At 33.4% G+C, this 26,198-nt stretch overlaps 2 protein-coding genes across 2 annotated transcripts in view; both read left to right on the top strand.

The window, feature by feature from the left end:
• Window positions 1–5,642, top strand: part of LOC127838466 (tenascin-like) — a 31,410-nt gene extending 25,768 nt beyond the window's left edge. Inside the window, exons 2-8 of the mRNA XM_052366250.1 lie at window positions 56–135; window positions 268–325; window positions 3,071–3,229; window positions 3,732–3,866; window positions 4,194–4,331; window positions 4,934–5,071; window positions 5,486–5,642. Coding sequence (XP_052222210.1) covers window positions 124–135; window positions 268–325; window positions 3,071–3,229; window positions 3,732–3,866; window positions 4,194–4,331; window positions 4,934–5,071; window positions 5,486–5,556 — 711 coding nt within the window. The 5' untranslated portion in view covers window positions 56–123 and the 3' untranslated portion in view covers window positions 5,557–5,642. The remainder of the gene's footprint in view (window positions 1–55; window positions 136–267; window positions 326–3,070; window positions 3,230–3,731; window positions 3,867–4,193; window positions 4,332–4,933; window positions 5,072–5,485) is intronic.
• A 12,161-nt stretch (window positions 5,643–17,803) lies between these two features.
• Window positions 17,804–22,805, top strand: LOC127837038 (neo-calmodulin-like). The gene is made up of 5 exons (XM_052363794.1): window positions 17,804–17,884; window positions 18,997–19,140; window positions 19,725–19,842; window positions 20,430–20,557; window positions 22,383–22,805. The coding sequence occupies exons 1-5, from the start codon at window positions 17,812–17,814 to the stop codon at window positions 22,409–22,411; spliced, it is 492 nt and encodes a 163-aa protein (XP_052219754.1). The 5' UTR covers window positions 17,804–17,811; the 3' UTR covers window positions 22,412–22,805.
• The last annotated feature ends 3,393 nt before the right edge of the window (window positions 22,806–26,198 follow it).

The following is a 26,198-nucleotide window of genomic DNA, read 5'->3' on the forward strand; positions in this document are numbered from 1 at the left end:
TTTTCTTTATTGCTTTTCAATGAATTTATTATTGTCTTTTTTTGGTCTTTATTAGACCGACACCATCAAGAAGTTTTTCCCCATTTGCAAAAGGTTACCGTGTATGTGTGAACTATTGGAAACATGGAAAAAACGGTAAAATGATATGAATAGAATATAATTTTTTTAAAGCCGCGATAACACACTGATTATTTTTAATGACATATGTGTGTGTTTTTCCATATAAATCATGCGTTCTCTTGAGAATATTGCTGTTGTATTTTGCAGGCTAACTCACGCTTGGTATTCATCGTCGAAATAGCTCTTCTTTGGACACCAGTTTATGGTATATATATATATATATACATATATAACAGTTTTATATGAAATCTAATGATAACTCGCAATAGCATCCACTCATTGTTTCGACATTGTACATATACATATTAAAGTGTAACTGCGTAGATGCATAATGCAATAATGCACGTTTGAATGCGATTTAGCGCAAATCATTTCTTTTTATTTCAGTATTCACGATAAGGCTGTTTTTCGTGTTATTTTCCGATTTTTTTTATTACTTTAAAAATTGACCAACATCTTCTTTAAACGATACTGAAATAATATAATATTTTTACTTGCGCAGGTACAACATACCCAAGTTGAATAAATATCTTGTATTTCCAAATGTTGATGCATTTCAGGTTTGATATGTGTGCTCCAAATTCAAAATGGTTAATTATATCACAATTATTCCCCTAATAACAAAGCTATACAATTTATTTAAGGTATTCCATGACAACTATTGAAATATTTTTCCTAGATCGAACATATGTTTTATATTACTTTAATTAAAGGTCGATCCACTGTCTCTCAATCTTTCTAAACGTTTAAACTTGAATTAAAGATTTACAGTTTCTATTAAAACTCTACTGACCGGGTGATCTTTTGACGTATGTAATGCAGATTCAAAATCGTCGTAGATCACTTAAAAAAACTCTTTTACCATTTACATGCAAGTAAACAAAATCAAGTAAAATTCAATCAGTACTTAACAAATACAACCATGTTCATAAATTATAATCAAGGTTGTATTAATAACGAATACAAACTTAATGCATTAAACCCAGCGTGGTTAGAACTGACACGTGGTAAATACAAATAATATTTAGTTTTTTTCTCGTACACAAAGTAGCAAATACATGTTATTGTCAGGAGTTTTATATAATAATATAATAATTATATAATAATTACATAATATTGCAAGTTAATGACAGTAGACTAGACCATGTTTTTAAGTTCACTAAAAAAACACAATATCTTGTGAGAGCATCTATGTTGATTGGGCAAGTTGGAAAGAAGCGTTATTCGGCATAAATAGCGTATGCCTAACATTTGCCTTAATCTCAAGTTATGATATAACATCGACCAGTCTCTGTCTGCTTTGAATAAGCGCACAGTCTAAATCTTGATATTTGTTGTTTAACATTTTTATAGGTATACGAGCTAAACATATTGCAGTACGCAAATTTCGTATTAACATTGTATAGACAAATAAAAACGATTGATTATTATGTGTCTGCAGCCAATTTTGGTAATCTGATACATGATTGAATCAAGCGTGATGAAATCTGAAACATTATGTTTTACTTAAAAAGAATAATCCATGTTTAAATCAGGCTTATGTAGGTCAAACACTAGGGCTGCTGGTGCAATCTTTAAAAACTCTTCATATCACTTAAGGCCACATTCATGACTCAATCTTGCAGAAACTTCGTCTAAATGTTTATCTTCAATCTTGAAGTGATCTACGACGACTTTGAATCTGCATCATATACGTCAAAAGATCACCCGGTCAGTTCATATAAATCAATGGTACAATATACCAAGTGTATGACTCAATCTTGACGAGCATTGGTCGGGATGTGTATATTTTGACATTATCTTCGGTGTATTTAAATTTGTTTGTAGTTCGTCCATAAAGAAGGTACACCAAATCATACTTAAGAAAAAGATTGGTATCAATCTAGAAGCGACATTCATGGTTTGATTTACATTAAAGTTCGTCAGAGTGCATAGCTTTGTGATTAAATGGTGAATTCAAATCTGGGTGTGTCCAGCAATTACATAACTATGTCAAACCTTATAAACAATTGTAACCACTCGTAGAGCCATTAGTATGACCCAATCATGATGAAACATTGTCAGAATGTTTATCTTGGCGATTCTAAATGTAGGCCACATGCGTCGATACACTAGTTCGTCAGGTAAAATCTTGTGCCCACTCTATAAACAACAATAATCTGAATGCCAAAGTGTATAAATGTGTATTTTGATAATACCCAGGTCAAATTTGAACTGCGTAACATTCATCCAAAAACTAGACCTAATGACATCATATTAGAACGACGTTGTTAAGACTCTTAAAGTCAACTTTATCAATACATCGCGATTTATCTTGGTCAGAATGTATATCTTGATATTAAATACGCTAATTTCAAATAAAGACCACGTCTGTCAAGAATATAGTTTATCAATTTTAATCTAAGAATAACCGTGTTACCACTTAGAACCTAATTGAATGTCTAAATCTTGTTGAAAGTTGGTCAGAATATTTATCTTGTCAACATCTTGATCCAGGTCAGATCTTATGCACGTGCAACCAAAACACTGATTCCCCAGATTTCGAATAATACAACTCCTGGGAGCATATGTTTCACTCAATCATGATAAATTATCACCAATTGCTTATTTTACAGGGTCAATGGGATGTTTGACAATTGATCAAGTATTGTAAAAACAATATCGCCATGTCAAGTCCTTCATTTGGTTAACCGTATACTTAGCAGAGCGGTTTAATGTCATCAAGGTTATCTTGATTTGTTTTGCAACATCTTAACTGCGATTCAAATATGTCTCTTCGTTTACTTTGTGATTGTATTAGTGAATATACACGTAATCACGATCTATGAACTTGGACAGGGATGAACTTGTAAAAGCTATACAACTAAATACTTATTGTTCATAATAGAGTGAACATGAAAATTAATGTAAACATATTGAATCATATATTGTTTATCTATTGCTGTTTTAGCATTCGGAGTGGCATTGAACAAGACCTGTTACAATGACACAAACTGTACCGGGACACCCAATTCTAGCACGTGTGTTGACACGGATGGTAAAAATGGACCAGACACCTGCGTGTGCAGTACAGGATTTAGCCCAAATGCCCAAAGCACTTCATGCATAGGTGCTTTGTATTTTTAAACGTTATTATGCACAAATGTTTAAAAAAACATGAAATCGATGGCATTTGTTTAAAAGTTCGTTCCATGTATATTCGATCATACAATTAAAAGTGAAAATTAAAAAAAAAGGATCAGATGCGGATAAAATAATTCATTTGTTGTTATAAAAGCTGTTTCTATCTTTTGTGTTTCATTCGTTCTCCTAATAGGTGCTTTGCGGACATGTTTGTTTACATCAATTTGTGTTTCCATACATACTGGCCTAGATTTCAAACAATTAATTGTTTATTTAAATGAACAAGGTTAACGCAATTGAATCTTATATTTTTATTGCGATGAACTTGAACAGGCAGGCTTAATTCTACAAAACTATTGTATATTTTTTGCTGATTGTTGGCAGATACTTATTCACTAGAGACTTATAAATATATGAAGGCGAACGAATTCCAATGACATCGCTAAACGATATTCTTTTGAAATGTTTGGCCTATGTTTTGTCTATAGCACACGGTTATCTCAACGGGGCGTGTGCAAGTCATGCCGATTGTGTCGGATCCGCGCACGCTGGCACATGCACATCCGGTACTTGTGAGTGTGACGTTGGGTATGCAGTAAAGACTGGCAGATCAACATGCGAAAGTATATAAGTGTCTATTAAAATAGTTATACTTTTAAACAATGTATATCGTGTTTGGTCTATTTTTGTTTTCTTTGTGAATTATAGTTTTCATATTATCATTTGTGTATTAAATGATCAAAACATGTTATTAAAATAAACAAATTGAACTATTGGGAATAAAGTATGCAAGTGAAGAGTTTTGAGTTACTTTATATTTATGTTTTTCTTAGGAAATAAATGGCTACTCAGACAAAGACTCAAAGAGTAATACATTAATTAACATAAACCATTATTTACAAATTATCATCAAATAACAACACATATCAATGTAGTAACTGGAATCTCAGTTGCAGTTGGATATCTGGAAGGTGGATGCGCTTACAATACATCATGTACATATACAGAGAATGCTGATATGTGTGTAGACCACAAGTGTAAATGCAACCCTGGGTATACGGCTAGGGCTGGAAACACATCCTGCGTTGGTAATGTACTTGAAAACTGACGTGTGTTCTTTAAACATCCAAATCAAATTAATTGAATTGGTAATACGGTAAACAAAAAACATGTTACAAATAAACTGGTTATTTCTTATATAAACTTAATACGAACTTTCGCTAAATGGTCTCATAGCTTAAACTACGATTTGTTTGTGTGTTGTCTGTTAAGAGAACAGGAATAGTTGATCTCTCGTTGCACATCGCATTTTCATATATATAACGATTAACTTATACTAAATTTGAATAAACATGTAAATAAAATAAATAAATTTTTGGTCCAATGCGTGTCTGGCGTTATGTTGTACAAGATAATTTATTGTATTATGATTATTACTCTTCAGTAGGATTACTTTTGTTAAAACCCTTGAAGGCCATCATCAATCGTGTTATTAAAAATTACATATAATATGTTTCCTTTTTAAGTGTTAACAAGTTGTTTCTGACTGATGCTAAAAATTTAAAAATAATTCTGGCTGTGTTTCATTGTGTTTTCTTAAAAACATAAACTTTTCATACCTTTTTTTGAAAAGGGATTTAGCGCCATTAATAATTAAAAATGAGTTTATGTCATATTAACCTTGTTGCAGCTGACGGCGCTCTTGGCGGAGTTTGTGCGGACCATGCCAACTGCACAAAGACAGCTAAAGCAGGCATCTGCATGTGTGGGAAATGTGTTTGTAACCCTGGATACACCGTAAACGCCCACGAAACAGAATGCAATGCAGGTAAACGGTTGGATTGGTTTGATTTTTGTTAAACCAATGTTTTTGGTATTAATTAATCAATAACCCATTTATTAATAAATGTTGATGTTATTTTTTGTAAATTGATTCTACCTTTTTTAAAAGACTGTCACGAGATTGTTTTTAATTTTGATTAAAACTAACCAATTTGTATCATATGCTCTATTTGCCTTGCAACAATACAAATATATCATATGGTTTAGGAAAATATTGTGATTTTTGTACTTTTTTATGTCACTTTAGCAACCGGGTCGTCTTTGATATTTTTTGCAATTTCATCAAGTCCTTAAAAAATTTAATACTGACATGTATAACTGTTTGTAGTTAGTTTGTTTTCATTTGCTTAAGTTTTATAATAACGAATATCCCTTATGTATTCCAAACATTCTTTTACAGGGGGAGTGGCTATGGCGTCAGCTTGGATAGTGCTGTTAACTGTGATGTTTGAAATATTCACTACTCTGTAATGCGTCAAGAAAGCAGCATAGACGATTCTTATGGGCTTACTTTTTTCTATAGACATATTGTGCGTTGACTTTTTATTGTATCATTTATTAAATTGTAATGAAAACTGTTTGATATAAATTAATCAGCTGATTGATTTGAGTATTTATTGATTCAATCTTTGCTTTAGAAGTAGTTAAAAATCAACGCGTTGATTAAAACATCGTGGTTGTTTTTTGTATGATAGTATGCTTTGACTCATACTTAATTAACCATTTAAAAATCGGAAACCACTTGCTGGTTTGGAAAGTAATTTTCCAGATGTAAATGCTCCTTGTATCTGTTATCTGAATGTCCTTCGTATTTCCCATTTCTTTACTTTGTTTCCGACGCCTTGTTATCCTAGGGGATACCATGATTTATCCAAATAAATAAAAGGCGTACTGAATAGACCGAGCGTATTTCCTTTTTAAGTGTATGAGACCTCTACAGAAAAGAGGATGAACGAACGTGATTCAAATATAGGGTCAAACAAGATTTCAACATCTCTATACATATCGTAATTATAGCAAAGTCATGTGTGCTGACATTTTTTTTTAAATCGATACATTTTTATTAAGGTGTAATGACATTGTATATGATAGAATTTAAGCGTTACTATTCTATGCCACGTTCTTTCATTGCAACCGCATTGATGAGTATTTGTAACAAGAGGACCAAAATGGCTTAGTTGAAAAATTAGTACTTAAGAGCATATTAGATTGATTCTCTTCTGTTTACTTTGCAGTGTGAGCATAGGATTAATTCTTATTGAGTACTGTCCATTTGCATGGGTTTTTTGCAATGCAAACATTTGCAAGTAATGCTAATTCTACATGCATGTACAAGGTTTTTGTAAGATTTGGACCTTGTGACCAAGATTTTGACCCCAAATGACCCAATGTAAAACTTTGCCTAGATATCATAAAGAAAAAAAATCCTGGTCAAGTATCATCATTATTTGACCAAAACTATGGCTTATGGAGTGTTTACGAGATTTTTTGTAAGATTTGACCTGGTGACCTATATTTTGACCCCTCATGACTAAACATCAAACTTTGCTTACGAAAATGAATATAATGACCAAGGTTCATAAAATCTGAAACAAACTTGTGACCTCGAGAGTGTTTACAAGGATTTTGTATAATATAATGAAAAAAGAGGGCAATTATTCTGGCATTTGGTATGCGAATTATCTCATTATCAAACTTGACTGAGATCTTGTGGCCATATAGCTTCTCAGCAACTTAGATAAACAATGCTTGAGGAATGCGAATGTGAGTGTTTAAAAACAAAATGTGGACGGACGGACTACGGACAAAGACCGATCCTTAAACCTCACCTGAGCAATCAGGTGAGATAAAAAGTTTTTTTTCACCGATCTGAGCCATTTTCCATCCGAGATATCAATAAAACCAATGTCTTGACTAAGTTTCACGATGATTAGGCAAAAAGTGACTTCTAGAGTGTTCACAAGGTTTCTCTATAGTCATATAAGGAAAACTGCAACGCCCCCAACCCTGTCGGCCATGTTTTTAGACAGATCGGGACCATTTTCAAACTCATCTGAGAATTAAATAAAACCAATGTTTAAACCAATGTTCTGACCAAATTTCATGACAATTGGGCCAAATATGTTACTTCAAGAGTGTTCACATGTTTTCACTATATACACATAGAGAAACTGCCCCGCCCAATGGCGGCCATGTTTTTTCACTGATCTGGACCATTTTCGAACTCGTCCGAGATATCAATAAAACAAATGGTTTGAGCAAGTTTCATACTGATTGGACAAAAAGTGTGACCTCTTGACTGTTTACTAACTGTTTTACTATATCAATATAAAGAAAACAGCCCCGTCTTTCTGGCAGCCATTTTTTTGCAACAGACCGGAACCATTTTCAAACTTAACTCACGTATCTAGCAAACAAATGTTCTGACCAAATGTTATGAAGATTTGACCAAAAATTTGACCTCAAGTGTTCACATATTCTCACTATATAGAGATAGAGAAAACCGCCCCGCCCCCTGGTGGCCATGTTTTTTCACCGATCTGGATCATTTTTGAACTCGTCCGAGATATCAATAAAACCAATGTTTTGACGAAGTTCCATGATGACTTGGCAAACATTGTGACTTCAAGAGTGTTCGCAAGGTTTTTCTATAGCTAAATATAAATGGCGGCCATGTTTTTTAACGGACCGGAACCACTTTTCAACTCAACCAACATATTATAAAGACAAACATTTTGACAAAGTTACATGAAGATAGGGCATAAAATGTGACATATACTGTGTTTTCAAGGTTTTTCTTTTTTGACCTAGTGACCTAGTTTTGTAACCCAGCATGACCCAGTTTCAAACTCGATCGAGTTATCATTGGAACAAATCTTCTGACCAAGATTCATGAAGATCGGACAAGAAATGTGGCCTCTTGAGTGTTTACAAGGTTTCTCTATAGCAAAATAAGGACAACTGTCCCGCCCACAGGCGGCCATGTTTTTCAACGGACCAGAATTACTTTTGAACTCAACTTACATATCATTAAGCCAAACATTTTGACAAAGTTACATGAATAATGGGCATGAAATGTGACTTCTAGAGTGTTTACAATGTGTTTTTTTACCTAGTGACCTAGTTTTTGACCTAGCATGACCCAGTTTCAAAGTCTGTGGAGGAATCATTGCGAAAAATCTTCTGACTATGTTTCATGAAGATCGGACAAGAAATGTGGCCTCTAGAGTGTTTACAAGGTATCTCTATAGCCAAATAAAAAAAACTCGCGCCCACTGCCGACCATGTTTTTCAACGGACCGGAACCACTTTTGAACTCAACCAACATATCATTAAGACATACATTTTGACAAAGTTGCATGAAGATTGGACATTAAATGTGACTTTTACAGTGTTAACAATTTTTTCTTATTTTACCTAGTGACCTGTTTTTTGACCCAGCATGACCCAGTTTCAAACTCGATCGAGGTATCATTGCGACAAATCTTCTGACCAAGTTTCATGAAGGCCTACTGGCGGCCATGTTTTTCAATGGACCGGAACCACTTTTAAACTCAACCAACATATCATTAAGACAAACATTTTGAAAAAATGTACATGAAGATTGGGCATGAAATGTGACTTCTACAGAGTACACAAGGCTTTTCCTGATCTTTTGATCTAGTGACCTAGTGTTTGACCCAGCATAACCCAGTTTCGAACTCAATCGAGGTATCATTGGGACAAATCTTCTGACCAAGTTTCATGAAGATCAGACAAGAAATGTGGCCTCTAGAGTGTTTACAAACTAAATGTGGACGACGGACAAAGACCGCTCATAAAGTCTCACCTGAGCAATCAGGTGAGCTAAAAATTAAAATTGTCGGCATTAGATGGAAAAGATCTCATGTATAACGTATTCAATTGTAAGACTCAAACGTTCGTGCGTTAGTCACAGAGTTGCGTATATAGCTTTTTAAAATGCGCCGTAATGTGTACCTGTATACATGTGTGGGTATTACAATTCACAACACAAACAATATGTACAAAATCAGATATAAATAAAACTATTCTCATACATAAATTTGCTTATGTTGATTTATATTTAATATATTTTCAAATTTATTTTTTGGTCAAAGATCTGTTTTCCAGCTGATTAATCAATTTGATTTTATCAACGAAAATCTGACCAATTATTGGATTTGGATGCATATATACTAATATTGCAAAATGTATCGGCACTTTTAGCCTATTCACCCGTGATCAATAAAGTTGATACTTTGGGTCAATATGTTCAATGCCAGGTGACATTACATTACTAACAATTAATCATAGGCAGAGGCGTGATTAGTGAATGACAATAGGTTCATTATTAAAATGTATTAACGTATAAATTTGTTTTAAATGGAATTTACTTAAGTATCCTGTTCTTTTGTTTCTAGCGATATATACAAATGTGAATTTTAAAAAAAGAATACTAAATAATTATCTATTATTTAAATAAAATATTTACTATAATTAATTTGTTCATAAATCATTTTCAACTAAGCCATTTTGGTCCTCTTCATTCAGTTTATTTGCTACCCAATATATATATATATATTTTTTTTTTCCCCTCAATACATTCATTCAGTTATCATTCATGAATGTATTTATTTGTTGAATTATTCATTTTTGATTCGTATATTTGTTAACTCGAATATCCATTTATTTATTTATGTTTCAATGTATTTATGTGTGTATAATATTGATTTATATAAGGCGTATTGAAATAAAGTTCCGAAAGAGTGCAAAAGAGCAGGTTAGTCTACTGAATATTAAAGGAAGAGAGAGAAAAAGAAGAATGGGATGAAGGCGCGATTAAGAAGCGATCGAACGAGTGCATGAATTAAAAACTAGTACAGAGAAACACTATACACATAATGTACATGTATATCAGTTCGTTTATGACTCGCTTAATTAATTAAAATTGCATTTATTATCATACCCAAAATGAATTTCAGTTTATATCGCTGGGAGAATGTAGATTTGTAGATTGTCTTTTAAATGAAATCAACAGAGAAACGGAGAAATGGTACCAGGAACAAAAAAAGATAAAGAAATCAAGAAGGTCAAGCAAGGTATACTTTGTATTGCTTTGTAAGAATAATATAAATGCCATTGAGCGTACAATATGAAGCAATTGGTCTGCAATATAATAAGACAAACATTCACATACGTGCAATTAATTCGAACTATTTTTTTTACTTTTTATTATAACACAGTTTCCTACTTGCTTGACATTAATAATCGGTTTACAATGTTTAAATGATATTAAGCATGAAAGAAAATATGCAATATAACGAATATTAAATTGGATAGGATGGTTGTGAATGACACTTCATGCCTTGTTTAATCCCTCGTTTAGTCGTGGACTTCATTGTTTTGGAACCCTGCCATTGTTTAGTCCGTAATTTATGCCAACGTGACACGTTTAAGCTATAGATGAGATCTTTGATGAAATAGACCAGAACCATGATGTGCGAATCTCAGTGCACGAGCTCAAAAAGGCAGCTCGTCTACTTGACCTTAACCCTACCTTCAAGGGATGTGAACAGATGAGACTGCAATCCGCGCGGTATGTGCTTTCAGAGCCTTAGGAAGTTTTGTTGTGTTTATGTTTTGCTATACGCGTCAATATCTTGATTGATTGTTGAATTTTGCCACTTTGTTAGCAGTGGCCCCTAGATCAACATAGTCGTCACATGAGGTGTGTATTCAAACTGTGCGTGTATATAGGTTTGTTAAAAAAAATGTAGTTCTTGATAACCTGGTATTAATAGTTTTCCCGAAAATATCATACTTGTGTAGCACATACACAATTAATTGTTAAATTTCCAACAACAAACGCTGCAGACCATTTTCCTATTTAGACATAACAATTGCCATTTACCGTGATTTTTCACCTGTCTAATTAACCAAACATGTTTTCTTTAATGTTGTGTCGTTTCTTGGTGCAGTTATTTCAAACGGTATAAGTTTCATATATATTTTGTTTTTCTGCTACCAATTAAGTCGGCCTCATTTGTTGCGACATATAGCATCGCACCAGGGACTTTTCCTGTTATCTGATAAAACTTCAAACATCCTACTCTACTGATAAAAGTGTGGTATAAATACACCATAAGAAGATATTATATGTGTTCACCTTATCACCTGGGAAGTGGTACCTTTATCAGAAAAGGGTTATGTGGCTCGCGCGGAGTTCCGGAAGCTGTTCGAAAGTTAAGAGAGGGATATGGGCATGCAGATCGAGCAGAAAACGGCGACCTTCAAAGTCTTCAACAAAGATAACAGGTACAAGATGTAGTGGTATTTAGAAATTAAAGAGTTTTATTCCAAATCCCGTATGATGGAGAAAATGTGTCCCATTGGTTGAACAAATGTGTTTGTTGTAAAAATCTCTTAGAAAGACATCGTTTTGATATTGAAAATGAAACAAAATAAGTATTGTGTTCACAGCAAGTATTACTTTAATCAATGTGTTTTACAATTGCGATGATTGAAAATTAATTTCTTTGTAGTTTTTTAGAATTATTTTCATGAGTCACTTTGTGAATCATGCAATCAACAAATCCGTTAAGTGTGGCAATTGTAGAGACTGTGAAGGCGTATGCACAAATTCGGGTCTGTTTGATTAAAGAAAACATATGCTCTTCGTTGTGTTAAGGAAATATTACTAAAATGGGAGATAACTATAAAAACTAATTTCAATTTTCATTTTACGTTCAGCTGAATACTTTTAATAGAATATCTTTCCTGCCTTTCTGTATGTAAATTTGAAAAAAAAATATCACCCATATAATTTTATTAACAAATTCGCAGTATGAAGAGTACCAGCATCATTACCAAAATCTTCATCACAAATATCATCATCATTTACATTCGTCAACACCGACTCTGTCATTACAAATAATACTCTGCAACATCGATTTTCAATGTAATATCCATTATAGTATACTATACAATAATATACACCAAACTTTTTCCAGTGGAACACTCACCCGCGACGAAATGTTATCAGTGCTGATGCTAGCGGGGGACAAGGCAGATGACACAGAGTTTGATACTTTCATTGCCCGGATCGACGTGGATGGTTACGGAAATAGCTCTATTGATGGTGCGTAAGTGACGTCACAGACGTTTTTGTTTTAACCAGTTTTAAAATCCAATCATTGAAGTTATTTAAGTCCTTCAGGATTATCCTTTCTGATCTAAATGGTTTACCAGTACACATAACACACATGTTTTCCAATAGCTGACACGTGTCCTACTTAAATGAGAGTTTGAAGAGAATAAGGCGGAGAAAATATCAAGCCTTTGTTTCTGACAACCATGCTAAATGCATGTGCGTAAAGTATATTCTGAGATAAGCTTGTTGAGTCCGCATCCGATATTTATTGATGACACTTTCGCCTAGACTGGACTTTTGGATCGAAGTTTCATTGAAATTGGCCAAATCTATGTAAACAGTATACTACTGATCTATCTCTATTTACGGGATAAAATTGTTCTAGTATAACCATGTAAATGTCTTAAGTATATACGTAATCATGGGTAACAAAACCAAATGCTCATATACTGTGTATTCTCGGTTGATTTCGCATATATATATATATATATATATATATATATATATATATATATATATATATATATATATATATATATATATATATATATATATATATATATATATATATATATATGTATATATATATATATATATATATATATATATATATATATATATATATATATATATATATATATATATATAAATAGCCTAAACCCAACCCTAACCCTAACCCGACCCCTAACCCTATCCATTACCCTAACCCTTTTTTGGGGTTATCACCCCTGACCATGCCTCGCCCGTTGTAGTTTTCCGCCTCCCTATATAATTGCCTTTTGTGTCAAAACCTTTGCAACGCATTTATAGTATTGTGTTTGCAATTACAAATAATCAATTCTAATTGTGTAGTATGTTATTTAATTCTTAAACTAATGTATACACTTGTATAACAACTAATTTAAATTACAACATTTACCATTGCTTATGTTGGTATTGAATATATAGTATATATGTATGTATATTTGCTGTATACTAGTATATATTCAGGCAAATATTTGGGTTTCATATAGCGTTTATGAAACATATAAATATGTATATGCTAACAATATAATAAGTCCTACATGTTTTGTTTAAAACATTTATGTATGCAAGTTGATATTAGCTGTCTTGAGTTATTAATTTTGTCCGGATATTTTTTGTGTGATATACGTGATCTAATGGCCTTTTAATTGCCATTTAATCTTCTTTTGAACTAAATACTTGTTAAATACCGACAAGAGAATGAACGTTAAAGGCTAACACAAAAATCATTTCAATATATATGTACAATTTCCATTAATGACGAAATGCTTTAATATATTGTATGACATAGACGAGGATAAAAGTTCATGGTAAAGGAACAAATATTTGTTGATTGTGCGTACGTGAGGGACAAAGGGATAAAAGAACAGAAAATGGATGTTTATATCGTTGTAAATTAACTGTTATAAGCAATGGATTAAAGTTGTCATAAAGGTAAAAACAATTTTTTTTTTTGTTTTGCTGCTGCATTTGTTTTTTTCATTTTTACCAAGAAAAATATCAGATTCTCGATTCGTTTTTTATTTCTTCTCATAGTTTTAATAGGAAAGTACTAAAAGGAACAGTTTAAAGTGGAACTATTTTTTACGTGACACAATCGGTAGTTATTCGATCGTCAGGAATGTTGTGTACATGTAGGAGGCCTGACAAGAATAATTATATTGTTATGTCAATTAATCATTTGTCTTTGATAAAATGTGTCAACGGCATGAAGCAGGATAAATCAAATACATGGTTGGTGCCGAGATGGAGAAAGTTTATCCGGTTCGGCACGAAAAAGTAAAATAGGGCTCGCTACAGCTCGACTATTTTCTTTTTCTAAGCCTCATCGGATAAACTAATAAATTGATGATGTTTCTTGATGGTCTGAAGTTTGATGGAGTGTTTGCTGATTTAAACAGTATTTAAGGCAAATCAAGGTAGTCTGTAAAATTTCCCCTGATACGCTGTAAGATGAGATATACATGATTTACCAGTACAAAAAAACACGTATTCAAATAAATGATGACTGCCATACTTATTGCACAGGGTGTGGATATTAAGGTGTCATAGTCTATGCCCGCATCGTTAGTTAAGCTCTGTCCAATTAGAATGTCTGCAGATAACTGTATTCATATCTTTGTGCAGAAACAATAGGTGTCGTAATAACGGTTGAGGATATACACATGGATATAACGCGAAAATATCACGTCTAGGGTTACATGTATATTGATGTAAGTATGCCATGCCTCAATCTTTTTTGGCGTTAAAATTCGGGTGATAATGACTACATCACAGGTTTACATTGTACAAAGCCTTACTTTATTCATCATTATATGTTCCAGGAACGATAAATCTATTTGATTATGTACGTTAACAATGAGGGCGCTACACAAATGTTGAATCGGCTAAGCCCTCGTGTGTATTATACTCTCTTTTTAAGGCGTAGAATTCTAAGTATACCAGTGTCAATGTATCACTCGTAATTATTGGTTCATTTGGCCTATATTCTTGGTTATTATACCTCAAGAAACGAAGTTTAGGGGGATATATAGGAGTGAACTTGTCTGTCGGTCTGTGTGTCTGTCTGTCTGACTTTCTGTCTGTCTGTCTGTCGGTCGGTCCGTATTAAGTGTCCGCTCTCTAACTCAAGTTGTTTTCATCTGATCTTCACCAAACGTGGTCAGATTGTGTATCTAAATGATATCTAGATCACGGTTGAATATGGGTCATGCCGGTTCATAAACTAGGTCATGGGGCCACTTAGTGCGTTTTAAACATTGATCATGTCGCCCGCTCTCTCATTCAAGTATTTTTCATCCGAGCTTAAACAAACTTGGTCAGAGGTTGTATCTAGATGATGTCTAGGCCAAGTTCGAACATGGGTCATGGCAGATCGAAAACTAGGTCATGGGGTCACTTAGTGCATTTAAACATTTTTGTGAAGACAACATGCACAATATTCTGTGTAAATGCAGCATGTGGGGTTATTCGTCACGTCTGTGAAAAAGCTCTAGTTATTATTTGGAAATAAATCCAATCTGATACCCACCCGAACTTACACACATTCAAACAACTGTCAAAACATTTGACATGTCACTTACTTTAAGAACACTTTCCCGATTCCTAGTTGCCGAATGTTATATCAATTCTTCTAGTGTATTTGGTATTGAATGCACAAAAACAAGTAGACAAGCCTTCTTTGTTGCAATCTCTTCGAAGATGGTCATATATTTGACTCGAGTCATATGTTAACGATAAAGTGCGTGTGCGTACAATTCTACAATTGTTGTATGACAACATATGCTAAGCGATTTGTAATACAGTGTCTTCTATTTCTCAGATTTTACAGCAGAGATATATGATATATGAGGTATGAGAACTTAGAATACCGTCATGATCATGTGCAATCTCGCAATAATGCGAAGCTAAATTAACATGTTATACTATGAAATACGATAAACGTGGGTACAATGTTGGGTTTATACAGCTGTTTTCAATCATTTTACATGCACATGCTAACAATATGATAAAATCTACATATTTCTTTGTTTTATACGTGTATGTATACAAGTTGATGTTAGCTATGTTGATTCAATCAAGTTGCCAAGATTTTAATGGTTCTTGTTCGACTTCCTTTATTTTATGTCATTATTTATGCTTTTCTATGTACTTTGTTACCGACTTCATTAAACCTACGTCGTTGGATGTATGATAAATTATTAAGAGTATGAGAACTCAATAGATCACAAGTTTTTCCTTTCGAAATTAAACAAACTTAAATACAAGAAGGTGAGCGTTTGTAATTCCATTTGTAATTCCTTTGTAGGCTCAAACATGAGCATACATATGTGTTCAAGTAACAAAGTTTCGTAAGAAACCTATTAAAACGGACCTTCACACAGAAATCGGCAGGTATATTAATATCAAACGCAATAGTTACAATGTGTGCGAAGTGAAAGATGAATAAACATATTCTAGAATTTAAATCTGTGCGTTTTGTTAAATAAGTATGTTTTATAGTTTGTATCAACGCGTAAGTTATGTTGTCAATACGATCATTAAACATACATATGCTAATATGTATGTTATTTGGATTTTTGCATACATTTAACGCTTGCTATATGTACAAAAATGTATTGAAACTGTTCTACCGTGATCATTTAAGTATATACTACAGGGCCATAGGGTAATTTAAATCAAATGCCAGATGACATCACGAACTATAAATCAATCATTGACAGAGACATGATCATTGAATGACAATGGATACATTATTAAAAATTAATCGCTTATACAAACAATCGCGTTTGCTATTTTGATTAAATCAATATTTTGGCTACGAGCTGATAAGTATTACGCACAGTCGAGTTTGTCATAAAAAACAGAACAGAACAAAACAGAACAGATAGGTGTTAAAGGTACACTGATAATCAAATGCATACAAAACAATAAGTACGCACAGTCGAGTTTGTCATACAAAACAGAACAGAAACGAGTTTAAGGTACACTGATAATCAAATGCATACATAACAATACGTACGCACAGTCAAGTTTGTCATACAAAACAGAACAGAAAAGTGTTAAAGGTACACTGATAATCAAACCCATACAGAACAATAAGTAAATATCAAAACCATTTGATAAATGTATTATAACATATGTTTTTGCCTAAACTTGATGTTCGGTAAGGAGGGACTTCCTTGAAACTAAACATACAAAAAAGCGAAAAGTGTCGTCCCTGATTAGCCTGTGCGGACTGCACAGGCTTATCTGGGATGACACTTTACACACATGCATTAAGCCCAGTTTTCTCAGAACAAGGCTCATAATCATTTCATATGACTTTTATATAACAGATTTCATCTTTAATTCCGATGTCTTAACGTGCAAAATAAAAAACGACTCCATAATAATTATTGGTATAAAATGCCTAACAGTTGTCCTTTAGGTTTATCAACTTGAAGACATTAAAGACTAAAACAATAAAATATATATATGTCAATCGTCATATATAGAGTGGAAAATTTATTCGGACACAGTTTGGATTTTTTTTATTGTTTAGTGTCTTTTTATGTGATAAGGTTTGTTGAGTTTACATTCATTTTATATTGTTAAGTAAGATTTTATTGAGTATCCTGTTTTTCTTTAGTGGCGATATATAAAAAGGTAGAATGCTAAATCGTGATCTCTTAAAGTTTTAATGTATATATTTTTTGGATTCATTCATTAAGCATTCAGGTTATTAAATACCTTTTATGTTTATAAATCAACCCATTCATTCAGTCATCATCTATATATGTATTTGTTCATTCATTTATTCGTTCGTTCGTTTATTCATTCATTTATCCATGTGTTTATATATTAATGTATGCTTATATTTGTCTATAAAATGTATATAATGCGTGTTGAAATGAAGTTACATGTAAGTGTTAAGGAGTGACCAAGTAAGTTGACTGATATGTATGTTGGCCCATCATTAGCTTAATAATTTACATTTTATGTCTATTCATACACGAATGGCATAAAGAGTTAATACGTGGATGAATCTTAATTTGTAGATAATCTTTAAAATGGCATCAACCGAGAAACGGAAAAATGTCACACGGAATAAAAAAGAAAAAGGAATACAGAAGGTCAAACCAGGTAAAATTGTTAAGTGATTGATTATAATAATGTCAATGCGCTGAAGTGTTAAAAGCATACCGATTGGTCTGCAGTTAAGTATTATAAAACATGATCAACACTAGTTCCACTGTTCGTTATTACAATTCAACATTAAAGCAAAATGTACAAGAACTGAGTTGGATCGGATGTTTGAATGGCACAATATTTCTTGTTTAATTCATCTATGAGTATTGTACTTAAATTGTTGAAATGTTAAATTGAACCCTGATATATCGACATTACTGCTGCAAATGACACGAATCATTTTGTCTGAAGTCGATTAAGTACTGCAGCAAAAACAGCTGCGAAATCGAATATAGATACATGTATAGGAGTATATGATTAACACATGCATAAAAAGGAAATACTCTCAAACATCGGATATATAATGATGCGTGATGTCTTATGAAATATTTATAACTGTATTATACTGTTTCCCATTAAGAAGTCTACTAAATTAATTTCGTTTGATTTTTATGTATGTAACCTGATTCTTCATTGTTTTGTTAAACTGCGTATGATGTGTTACTTATATAATTTACCTTATTAGTCTTGAACAAACTATTGCAAATAACTTTCGCGACCAAAAATTTCCAAATGATTATACCTCGATGGTGTTGCCGATCCTTGTTATACTGACAGTCGAATTGTGCTGGTTCATAGGAAAGATCAGATGCTTTTCTGGTGCTGTGAATGATTACCATGAGCATGCCATTCTGTTATTGTTAATGATTGTTGACCTTACTCAATCAATAATCGTGTTTAGATGATAATTTGTTGATAAGAACGAAATTATAGACAACTTCGACATTTACGATGGTGCTAATGATGCCGATGGTTACGACGTCGATGAGAATAATATAATATATCTACATATTGCTATTCATTATTAAGACGAAAAAAAAAGGAGAAGACATCATAATGTCGTCAAAGATTACAATGCACCTCTAAAGCAGTGATACATATTCAGATGCAGATAAGATGTTAATGGGGGATGAATACAGTGAGTAAAATACCACAGAAAGTGACCACACTGTATTTTATTATCCCTAAACGACGGTAACACTCAAAATATGACGCTCACGTTTCAGCTATAGATGAGATCTTTGATCAGATGGACCAGAACCATGATGGGCGGATCTCTGTGCACGAGCTCAAAAAGGCAGCTCGTCTACTTGGCTTAAACCCTACCCTCAAGGAAGCTGAGCAGATGATTGAAGACTGCAATCCGCGCGGTATGTGCTGGGCGTAGGAAGGTTGTTGTGTTTTGTTATACTCCTCGTTATCCTGATTGATGGCTGACCTTTGTCGTCTTGTTTGCAGGTGTTGCTTGATTTCACTGTAGATATGATAGCCGCATGATATTTCTGTATACAGACTTTACTTATATATTACATTTTGTAATAACGTGTCGTTCTTGATTACTTGTAAGCGTTTTTTTTGCATGTGCGTATATGTGTACATAACAAACGTAATTGGGTTCCAAAATTTAAATAAAAACCGCTTAAAACAAGATTCCGATTCAGATTTACAAATTAATATATATTGCCACTGTTTGTTTACTTATGTCGTTTCCCTGATGTGCTAAATATATTGTGATGTAATTCCTTGGCAACAGATTTCCACACAGTATATGTTAAATGATTTTCGGTCACCAATTTATTCTACAACATTTGTTGTGGCAAGAAGCCTACTACCAGAGTCTGTGCCTATTATCTGATTATATTTGAAACGTTTTCTAATACACATTTTGTATAGTTACACATACGAGGATAATTTTGTTTTTCCCTTATTACCTGAGAAGTGGTACTGTTTTCAGAAAAGGGTTATGTGGCTCGCGCGGAGTTCCGGAAGCTGTTCGAAAGCAAAGAGAAGGACATGGGCATGCAGGTCGAGCAGATAAAGGCGGCATTCAAAGTCTTCGACAAGGATAATAGGTTTGATATACAGTTGCAATACGAACGTGTTGTGTTTTATTGTGAATGCAATATTATGTAGAACATGTATCCAGTTCGATTCACTATGACAGTATACAATGAATGTGTGACGAAAATATTACTTTATATGCTACTTCAGAGTCTTTGACAATTACAACATATCAATGGTTTTTTTGGATATCAGCGATAATGTTTTTGTTGTAAAATACATTTAGCTAGATATGGTTTTAGTATTGAATGTTGAATATAAGTTAGTTGTGTTTACACTTTAAGAAACATATTACACTGTATTTTACATGTGCGATAATTAAAATTTAATCCCTTCGTCAATATGCCATTTTTTAATACTGTGTTGTATGTCACTATGCTGATAATGAAATCAACAAATAGCTTCATTGTAACAATCGGTTAGGCTGTGCATGTGTCATTTGAAAGAATACTCTGCAACGTGGATTTCTATTATAAACATAATAGTATACTATACAATAATGCAAATATAATTGCCGTATGCATTGTTGTTGCTTTGCGAAATCAAACTTGTCCCATTTAATTGTATTACCGTTTTTCTGTGTTTGTTTTTTCCTCAGTGGCGCACTCACCCGTGATGAGATCTTGTCTGTGCTGAGGCTAGCGGGGGACAAGGTAGATGACGCAGAGTTAGATGATATGATTTCAAGAGTGGACGTCGATGGGGACGGAAAGATCTCTATTGAAGGTGCGTTTGTGACGTCACTGACTTTATGAAGTTAACATGTTGTATTTGAAAAATATTTCCAACCGCGGTTAGGGTGTCAGCATATTGTATAGGATTTATTTCCAGTGAATGGTTTCTTATTACTTGAGTAGTGGAATATACAATTCTTGCGAGAATGGACTTATATAGTGACGTGTCAATCTTTCTTTATAAATGTATGTAATGTTGTTAGGGATATGACGTCATGTTTTATTGACTTAATTTCTTTCCAATAGCGGTTTTAACATCTTCATGATGCACGGGCTAGACATATGTTTGAAAATATGACGTGACATCATCATGAGGTACAGGGACAAATACATCGAAGCTAAGAATTGATATTACCATGTTGTATTAGGCAATATAGTGTTATTTGACAAACTAATGGTATGACGTAAAATGTTATATGAGAACAGTACTCACCGTTGTAATAATGTTCAGGGAAAATATAATCAAATAAGGTTATGAAGTTATAATGCTGCGTTGGGTAAATATGTTCAACCGAGATTATGTCGTTATTATTGTGTATTATTGTGTATGGTGAATATTTCGATTAATATGTCCTGATATATTTCGAGGAGAGTACGTTCTTTTAGGGATAAAGAAGGATGTGCTGTGGCATATTATTATTTTTAAGTGTTATGACGTCAGTGATGTAAATATATTGAACATTTACTGTGTTCCTTGATGGTCATAAGTTCGAAAGGTCTTACATATTCCCGGGTGAGAATTTCATATCTACATTGATTACCAGTACAAAGTGCAAACACGTATTCCAATACCTGACAAATGTCCCGCGTTAATCAAAGTTTGAAGAGATAACGTTGGACAAAATAATCAAGCCTGTGTCTTTGACAACCGGGCTTTATATATGTGCGTAAGGTATCGTCTGAGATTAACTTGTTGAGTCCGCATCCGATAGTACTTGACGGCTCGTTCGCCGAGACTGGAATTATGGGTCGCAAAGATTTTATTGAAATTGGCAAATCTGTGTGCACAGCATACTATTGACCTCTCGATTCACGGGATGAAATTGTCTAGTATAACAGTGCCAATGTCGTATAAACGTACTCATGGGTTACGCAATCAAATCAAAATCAAATGTGTATATGCTGTTTTTATTCGGTTCGTTAAGATGTTCAATTAAATCTGCCTGATACCCACCCGTATTTCGGACATTTAAATAATTGTCGAAACATTTTACAAATGTTCCTTATTTGTATCTCATTTTCTCAAGACCGAGTTGTTATCAGTTATGCTGTTAAAGCTTGTAGTTAATCTGTCATTCCATACATATAAAATGTGTATATTTTGCATTAATGCAGACATGATCAGCACTAGGCCATATACTAACGGTAAAGATCGTGCGCGTAAAATATCACACCTGTTTTATGAAAACTTGTGTTAAAGTCACTATCACGCTCACCAATACATACGGCTACTGAATTATGCTATATAAAAACATTCGACAACAAGTAGTACCATACGATGGTTAATTACAATAGGACGACCCTAAAAACAAGTAACATTGATGTAAAAACGTTATATTACAAGCATTCGGCAAGTTTTAAGCATCTAAATATCTAAATATCGTAATGGAATTATTTGTGGCCACAAAAAATAAAAACGAGCATTTTGTATCTCGTTAAATCAATTCTACCAGACAACATCTAACGTTGAAATTTTGCATTTTGCTAAAAGGACCATTGATTTTTTATGGGTTAGCTTTATTTAACAAAATATTCGATATTTTTGAGCGTGATTGTTACTTTAAGCGATTTGCAATACAGTTTTTCTTTCATTTCAGAATTTGCAGAGTTGGTATGTAATACATGAGCCAGGCACGACAATTGAACGAGAACTTATAGCAACCTTTTGCTCAATGTATAATTGTTGTTTGTCTCAAATTGTGCGGAACCCATTAAGTATGGTGCGTTTTTATGCAATTACCAATTACCAATACTAATTGTACAGTATTTAAATTATTATACTATGACTAGTGTAATTACCTATATATGTATTGCAACATTTACCACTGATTATGTTTATTGTTTAACAAAGTAATTAACATATATGTATGTATATTTGCAATTATTTAGGTTTGATATGGCGTGTATGAATATATACATTTCAATATGTAAATGCTAACAATATATAAAACAATCTTCATGTTGATTTGTTAAAAACATATATGTATTCAGGTTCATATTAACTTCGTTGAGTCATTTATGTTGCTTGCCCAAATTAAAAAATATATTTTGTGATTATTAGTTATCTTATGTCTTTAAAATTGCTTTGTTGAACTAAGATGTCCACAACTTGCTACGTATGTCGTTTAACATGCTACAAGTAAACGTGTTGAGCATTTAATACATCGCACGTATTTCCGTTTGAACTTAATGCATTTTGAATACCGACAAGAGGGTGAACGTGCATGATGCATACAATATTTATATGCACAAGTGTTAATTATTTCCGACTCTTTTGTGTTTACATTTTAAAAAAATGAGGCTAGTGTTTGATTTTGGTATAAAATATTTTTGACATGAACTAAATATTACCACATTTCTCAATTGTATGTAGACACAGTTTGCTAAGAGAAAAACGCGTTGAGCTAAAGGTATAAAAGGTAAAGCAAAGTTGTCGGCGTGAGCTGACAAAATACAACAACATTTATTAATATCAATGTTTGAATAGTTCAATTATAATAATCATAGTATGAGCGATTTTGTTAAAAAATTACTTTAGTAGCATATTAAAATGGAACCATTACATGTTTGTAAAAAGTAAACATATTAATATGCATGTTTGATTTTGTATATTTAAATATGATTAAATGTTGTTTAAATTAATGGGAAAGTTGGCCGGCTGATTGATAAACGCTTATTTTGTATAACAAAATCTATGCATAAATTGGATTATTTGACATGCTTAGTTGGCTAACTATACAAACATGTATTGGTACTATTAGCATATTCTTCCGTGATAAAAACATTCGATACTTTGGGTTCATGCGGTTGTACGTATCAAATTGCAGATTCGATAACAAAAAAGAACAATTAAGCATTGACAGTGACACGAGCGGTAAATGACAATGCGCTCATTATTAAAAATCAATATGACATCACATATCTCATTTGATAGCTTAATTAGATCCATATTTTGGCTAAGAGGTGGTACTAATAATGTGAAGTCGAGTTTTTTAAAGGTACACTGAAAACTCAAATGTATACAAAACAGTACAGCAATGTCCAGTACGGAACATATTTGAGAAATGTACAGACAACACATGAATCCATTGTACATGAGTGCGAAATAATGACATAAGATAAGCTGGATATTTTTCGACATACTGCTTGGTTTTGAAATCTTTTTAAGACGAATTTATTTAGCTGATATTTGTTTTTACTTCGTGTCTTACACGTTATAATTCGTTTACTTACGTTATCTTAAAAACATTGATCACATAAATTGCTTTAAATAATCATGTATTTTCTCGTTTGAGGTTCTAAATCTAACGTTTCATGTAAGAATCTTTTTTACTAGATTGCTGTTAATTCTGGGCTAATTTTCGGTATTCCTTTCAACGTGTTAATTACCAAAACGGTTTGTGTTGACAGTTTCAAAGATGTTAGATAAGCTTAGATAGTTTAACGTTTAATGTTATATTATATGCAGTGTCTTTTATTGTATTTGTTATTGGCTACCGGTTTCCACCACAAAAATAAGTTTGTTGACAACCAATTTCTTCCTTAAGTATTTTTCAGGAGTTTCATTAATCCTTCGTTTAATAATTGCGTTAAACATCGTTTTGTCAAATGCTATTAATTAAAATTGTTATTTATTCAACGTTCACAATAATAACTTGCTAATAAATATTGGACGAAAACAACGAACAGTAATCCTATTAGCTTTAATTAACTTGAAGACAATTATTTGTAAACAGATGAGAATAGATAGGTGAATCATCGTATATGGATTGGAACAGTTATTTGGACACAGTTTGAAATTGCCTAAGGTTCTGGAACGTTATTGTGAAAAGGTTTGTGATAAGGTTTTAACATTTAACATCAATTTTATTTTTAAAGTTAACATATCATTGAGAATCTTAGTTTGTTTTTCTGTCAATGTATACAAATTTCTTTAATTGAAAAATCTTTACACATAAATATATTCGTGTAATTATTTATTTATACATTGTATTTATTTAATAAACATGCAGACAATCAATTTGTATTCACCTCTTCATCCATTCATTCAGTCATCACTCATGTATTAATTTTGTCATTAAATTTGTCATTCATTCGTTTGTTCGTTCGATCGTTCGTTCCTTCGGTCATTTGTTCGTTCGTTCATTTATGCTTTCATCCATAAGGTGCGTGAAGTTGGCACTGACATCGGCATTCGACATTCGACATTCGAATATCGAGTTGGGACGAATGTGGAGCAAGCTCTGACATCGACATTTGGCAAAAAACCCGAATATCGAGCTGGGGCGAATGTCGAGCCAGCTCTGACATCGACATTCGGCAAAAAAAAACGAATATCGAGCTGGGGCGAATGTCGAGCCAGCTCTGACATCGACCGGCAAACAAAACGAATATCGAGCTGGGGCGAATGTCGAGCCAGCTGTGATATCGACATTCGGCAAAAAAAACGAATATCGAGCTGGAGCGAATGTCTAGCCAGCTCTGACATTGACATTCGGCAAAAGTCCCGATTATCGAGCCGGGGCGATTGTCGAGCCAGCTCTGACATCGACATTAAGCAAAAAAACGAATTTCGAAATGGGGCGAATGTCGAGCCAGCTCTAACATCGACATTCGACAAAACTCCCGAATATCGAGCCAATTCTGACATCGGCTTTCGGCAAAAAAAACGAATATCAAGCTGGGGCGAATGCCGAGCCAGGTCTGACATCGATATTCGGCAAAAGTCCCGAATATTGAGCTTGGGCGAAGGTCGAGATGGCTCGACATTCGCCCCAGCTCGATATTCGGGATTTTTGTCGAATGTCGATGTCAGAGCTGGCTTGACGTTCGCCCCAGCTCGATATTCGTTTCTTTTGCCAAATGTCGATGTCGGTGCTGAATTGACATTCGGCCCAGCTCGATATTGCCAACATCACGCACCTTCATCCATTCATTAAGAGAGAGAGAGAGCAATACATGGATCAGGAAGTCAACAAAAATCGACCAGGATGTTATAGATCAATTGGGAGAATGATTGATTGAATCCGCAAGCATCATGAACTTATTATGTATATAACATATTAATTTACAATTGGCAATCTCCCGTTTAATCGCGAGGACAATAAAAAAACATGTGTTTCTTTCCACATAAAAATGCAATAAACTCATAAATGCCTAGCGTCTAGAAAAAAGCCTTGGCAAACAGCGTAGACCCATATGAGACGCCGCATGATGCGGCGTCTCATCTGGGTCTACGCTGTTTGCTAAAAGGAATTTTTGTAAGAAATATTCTAAATATAGAAATAAATTTACTACACATCCCTAATTTTGGAAATAAAATGTTCCAATTTAGAAGGATGGGAGAGTCCACTAGGCATAATGGGCTAAGTGTAAGTCAATGGGTGAATCTGTATTTGTAGATTGCCTTTAAA

This window comes from Dreissena polymorpha, chromosome 7 (genome assembly GCF_020536995.1).
Source record: "Dreissena polymorpha isolate Duluth1 chromosome 7, UMN_Dpol_1.0, whole genome shotgun sequence".
Taxonomy (NCBI): Eukaryota; Metazoa; Mollusca; class Bivalvia; order Myida; family Dreissenidae; genus Dreissena; species Dreissena polymorpha.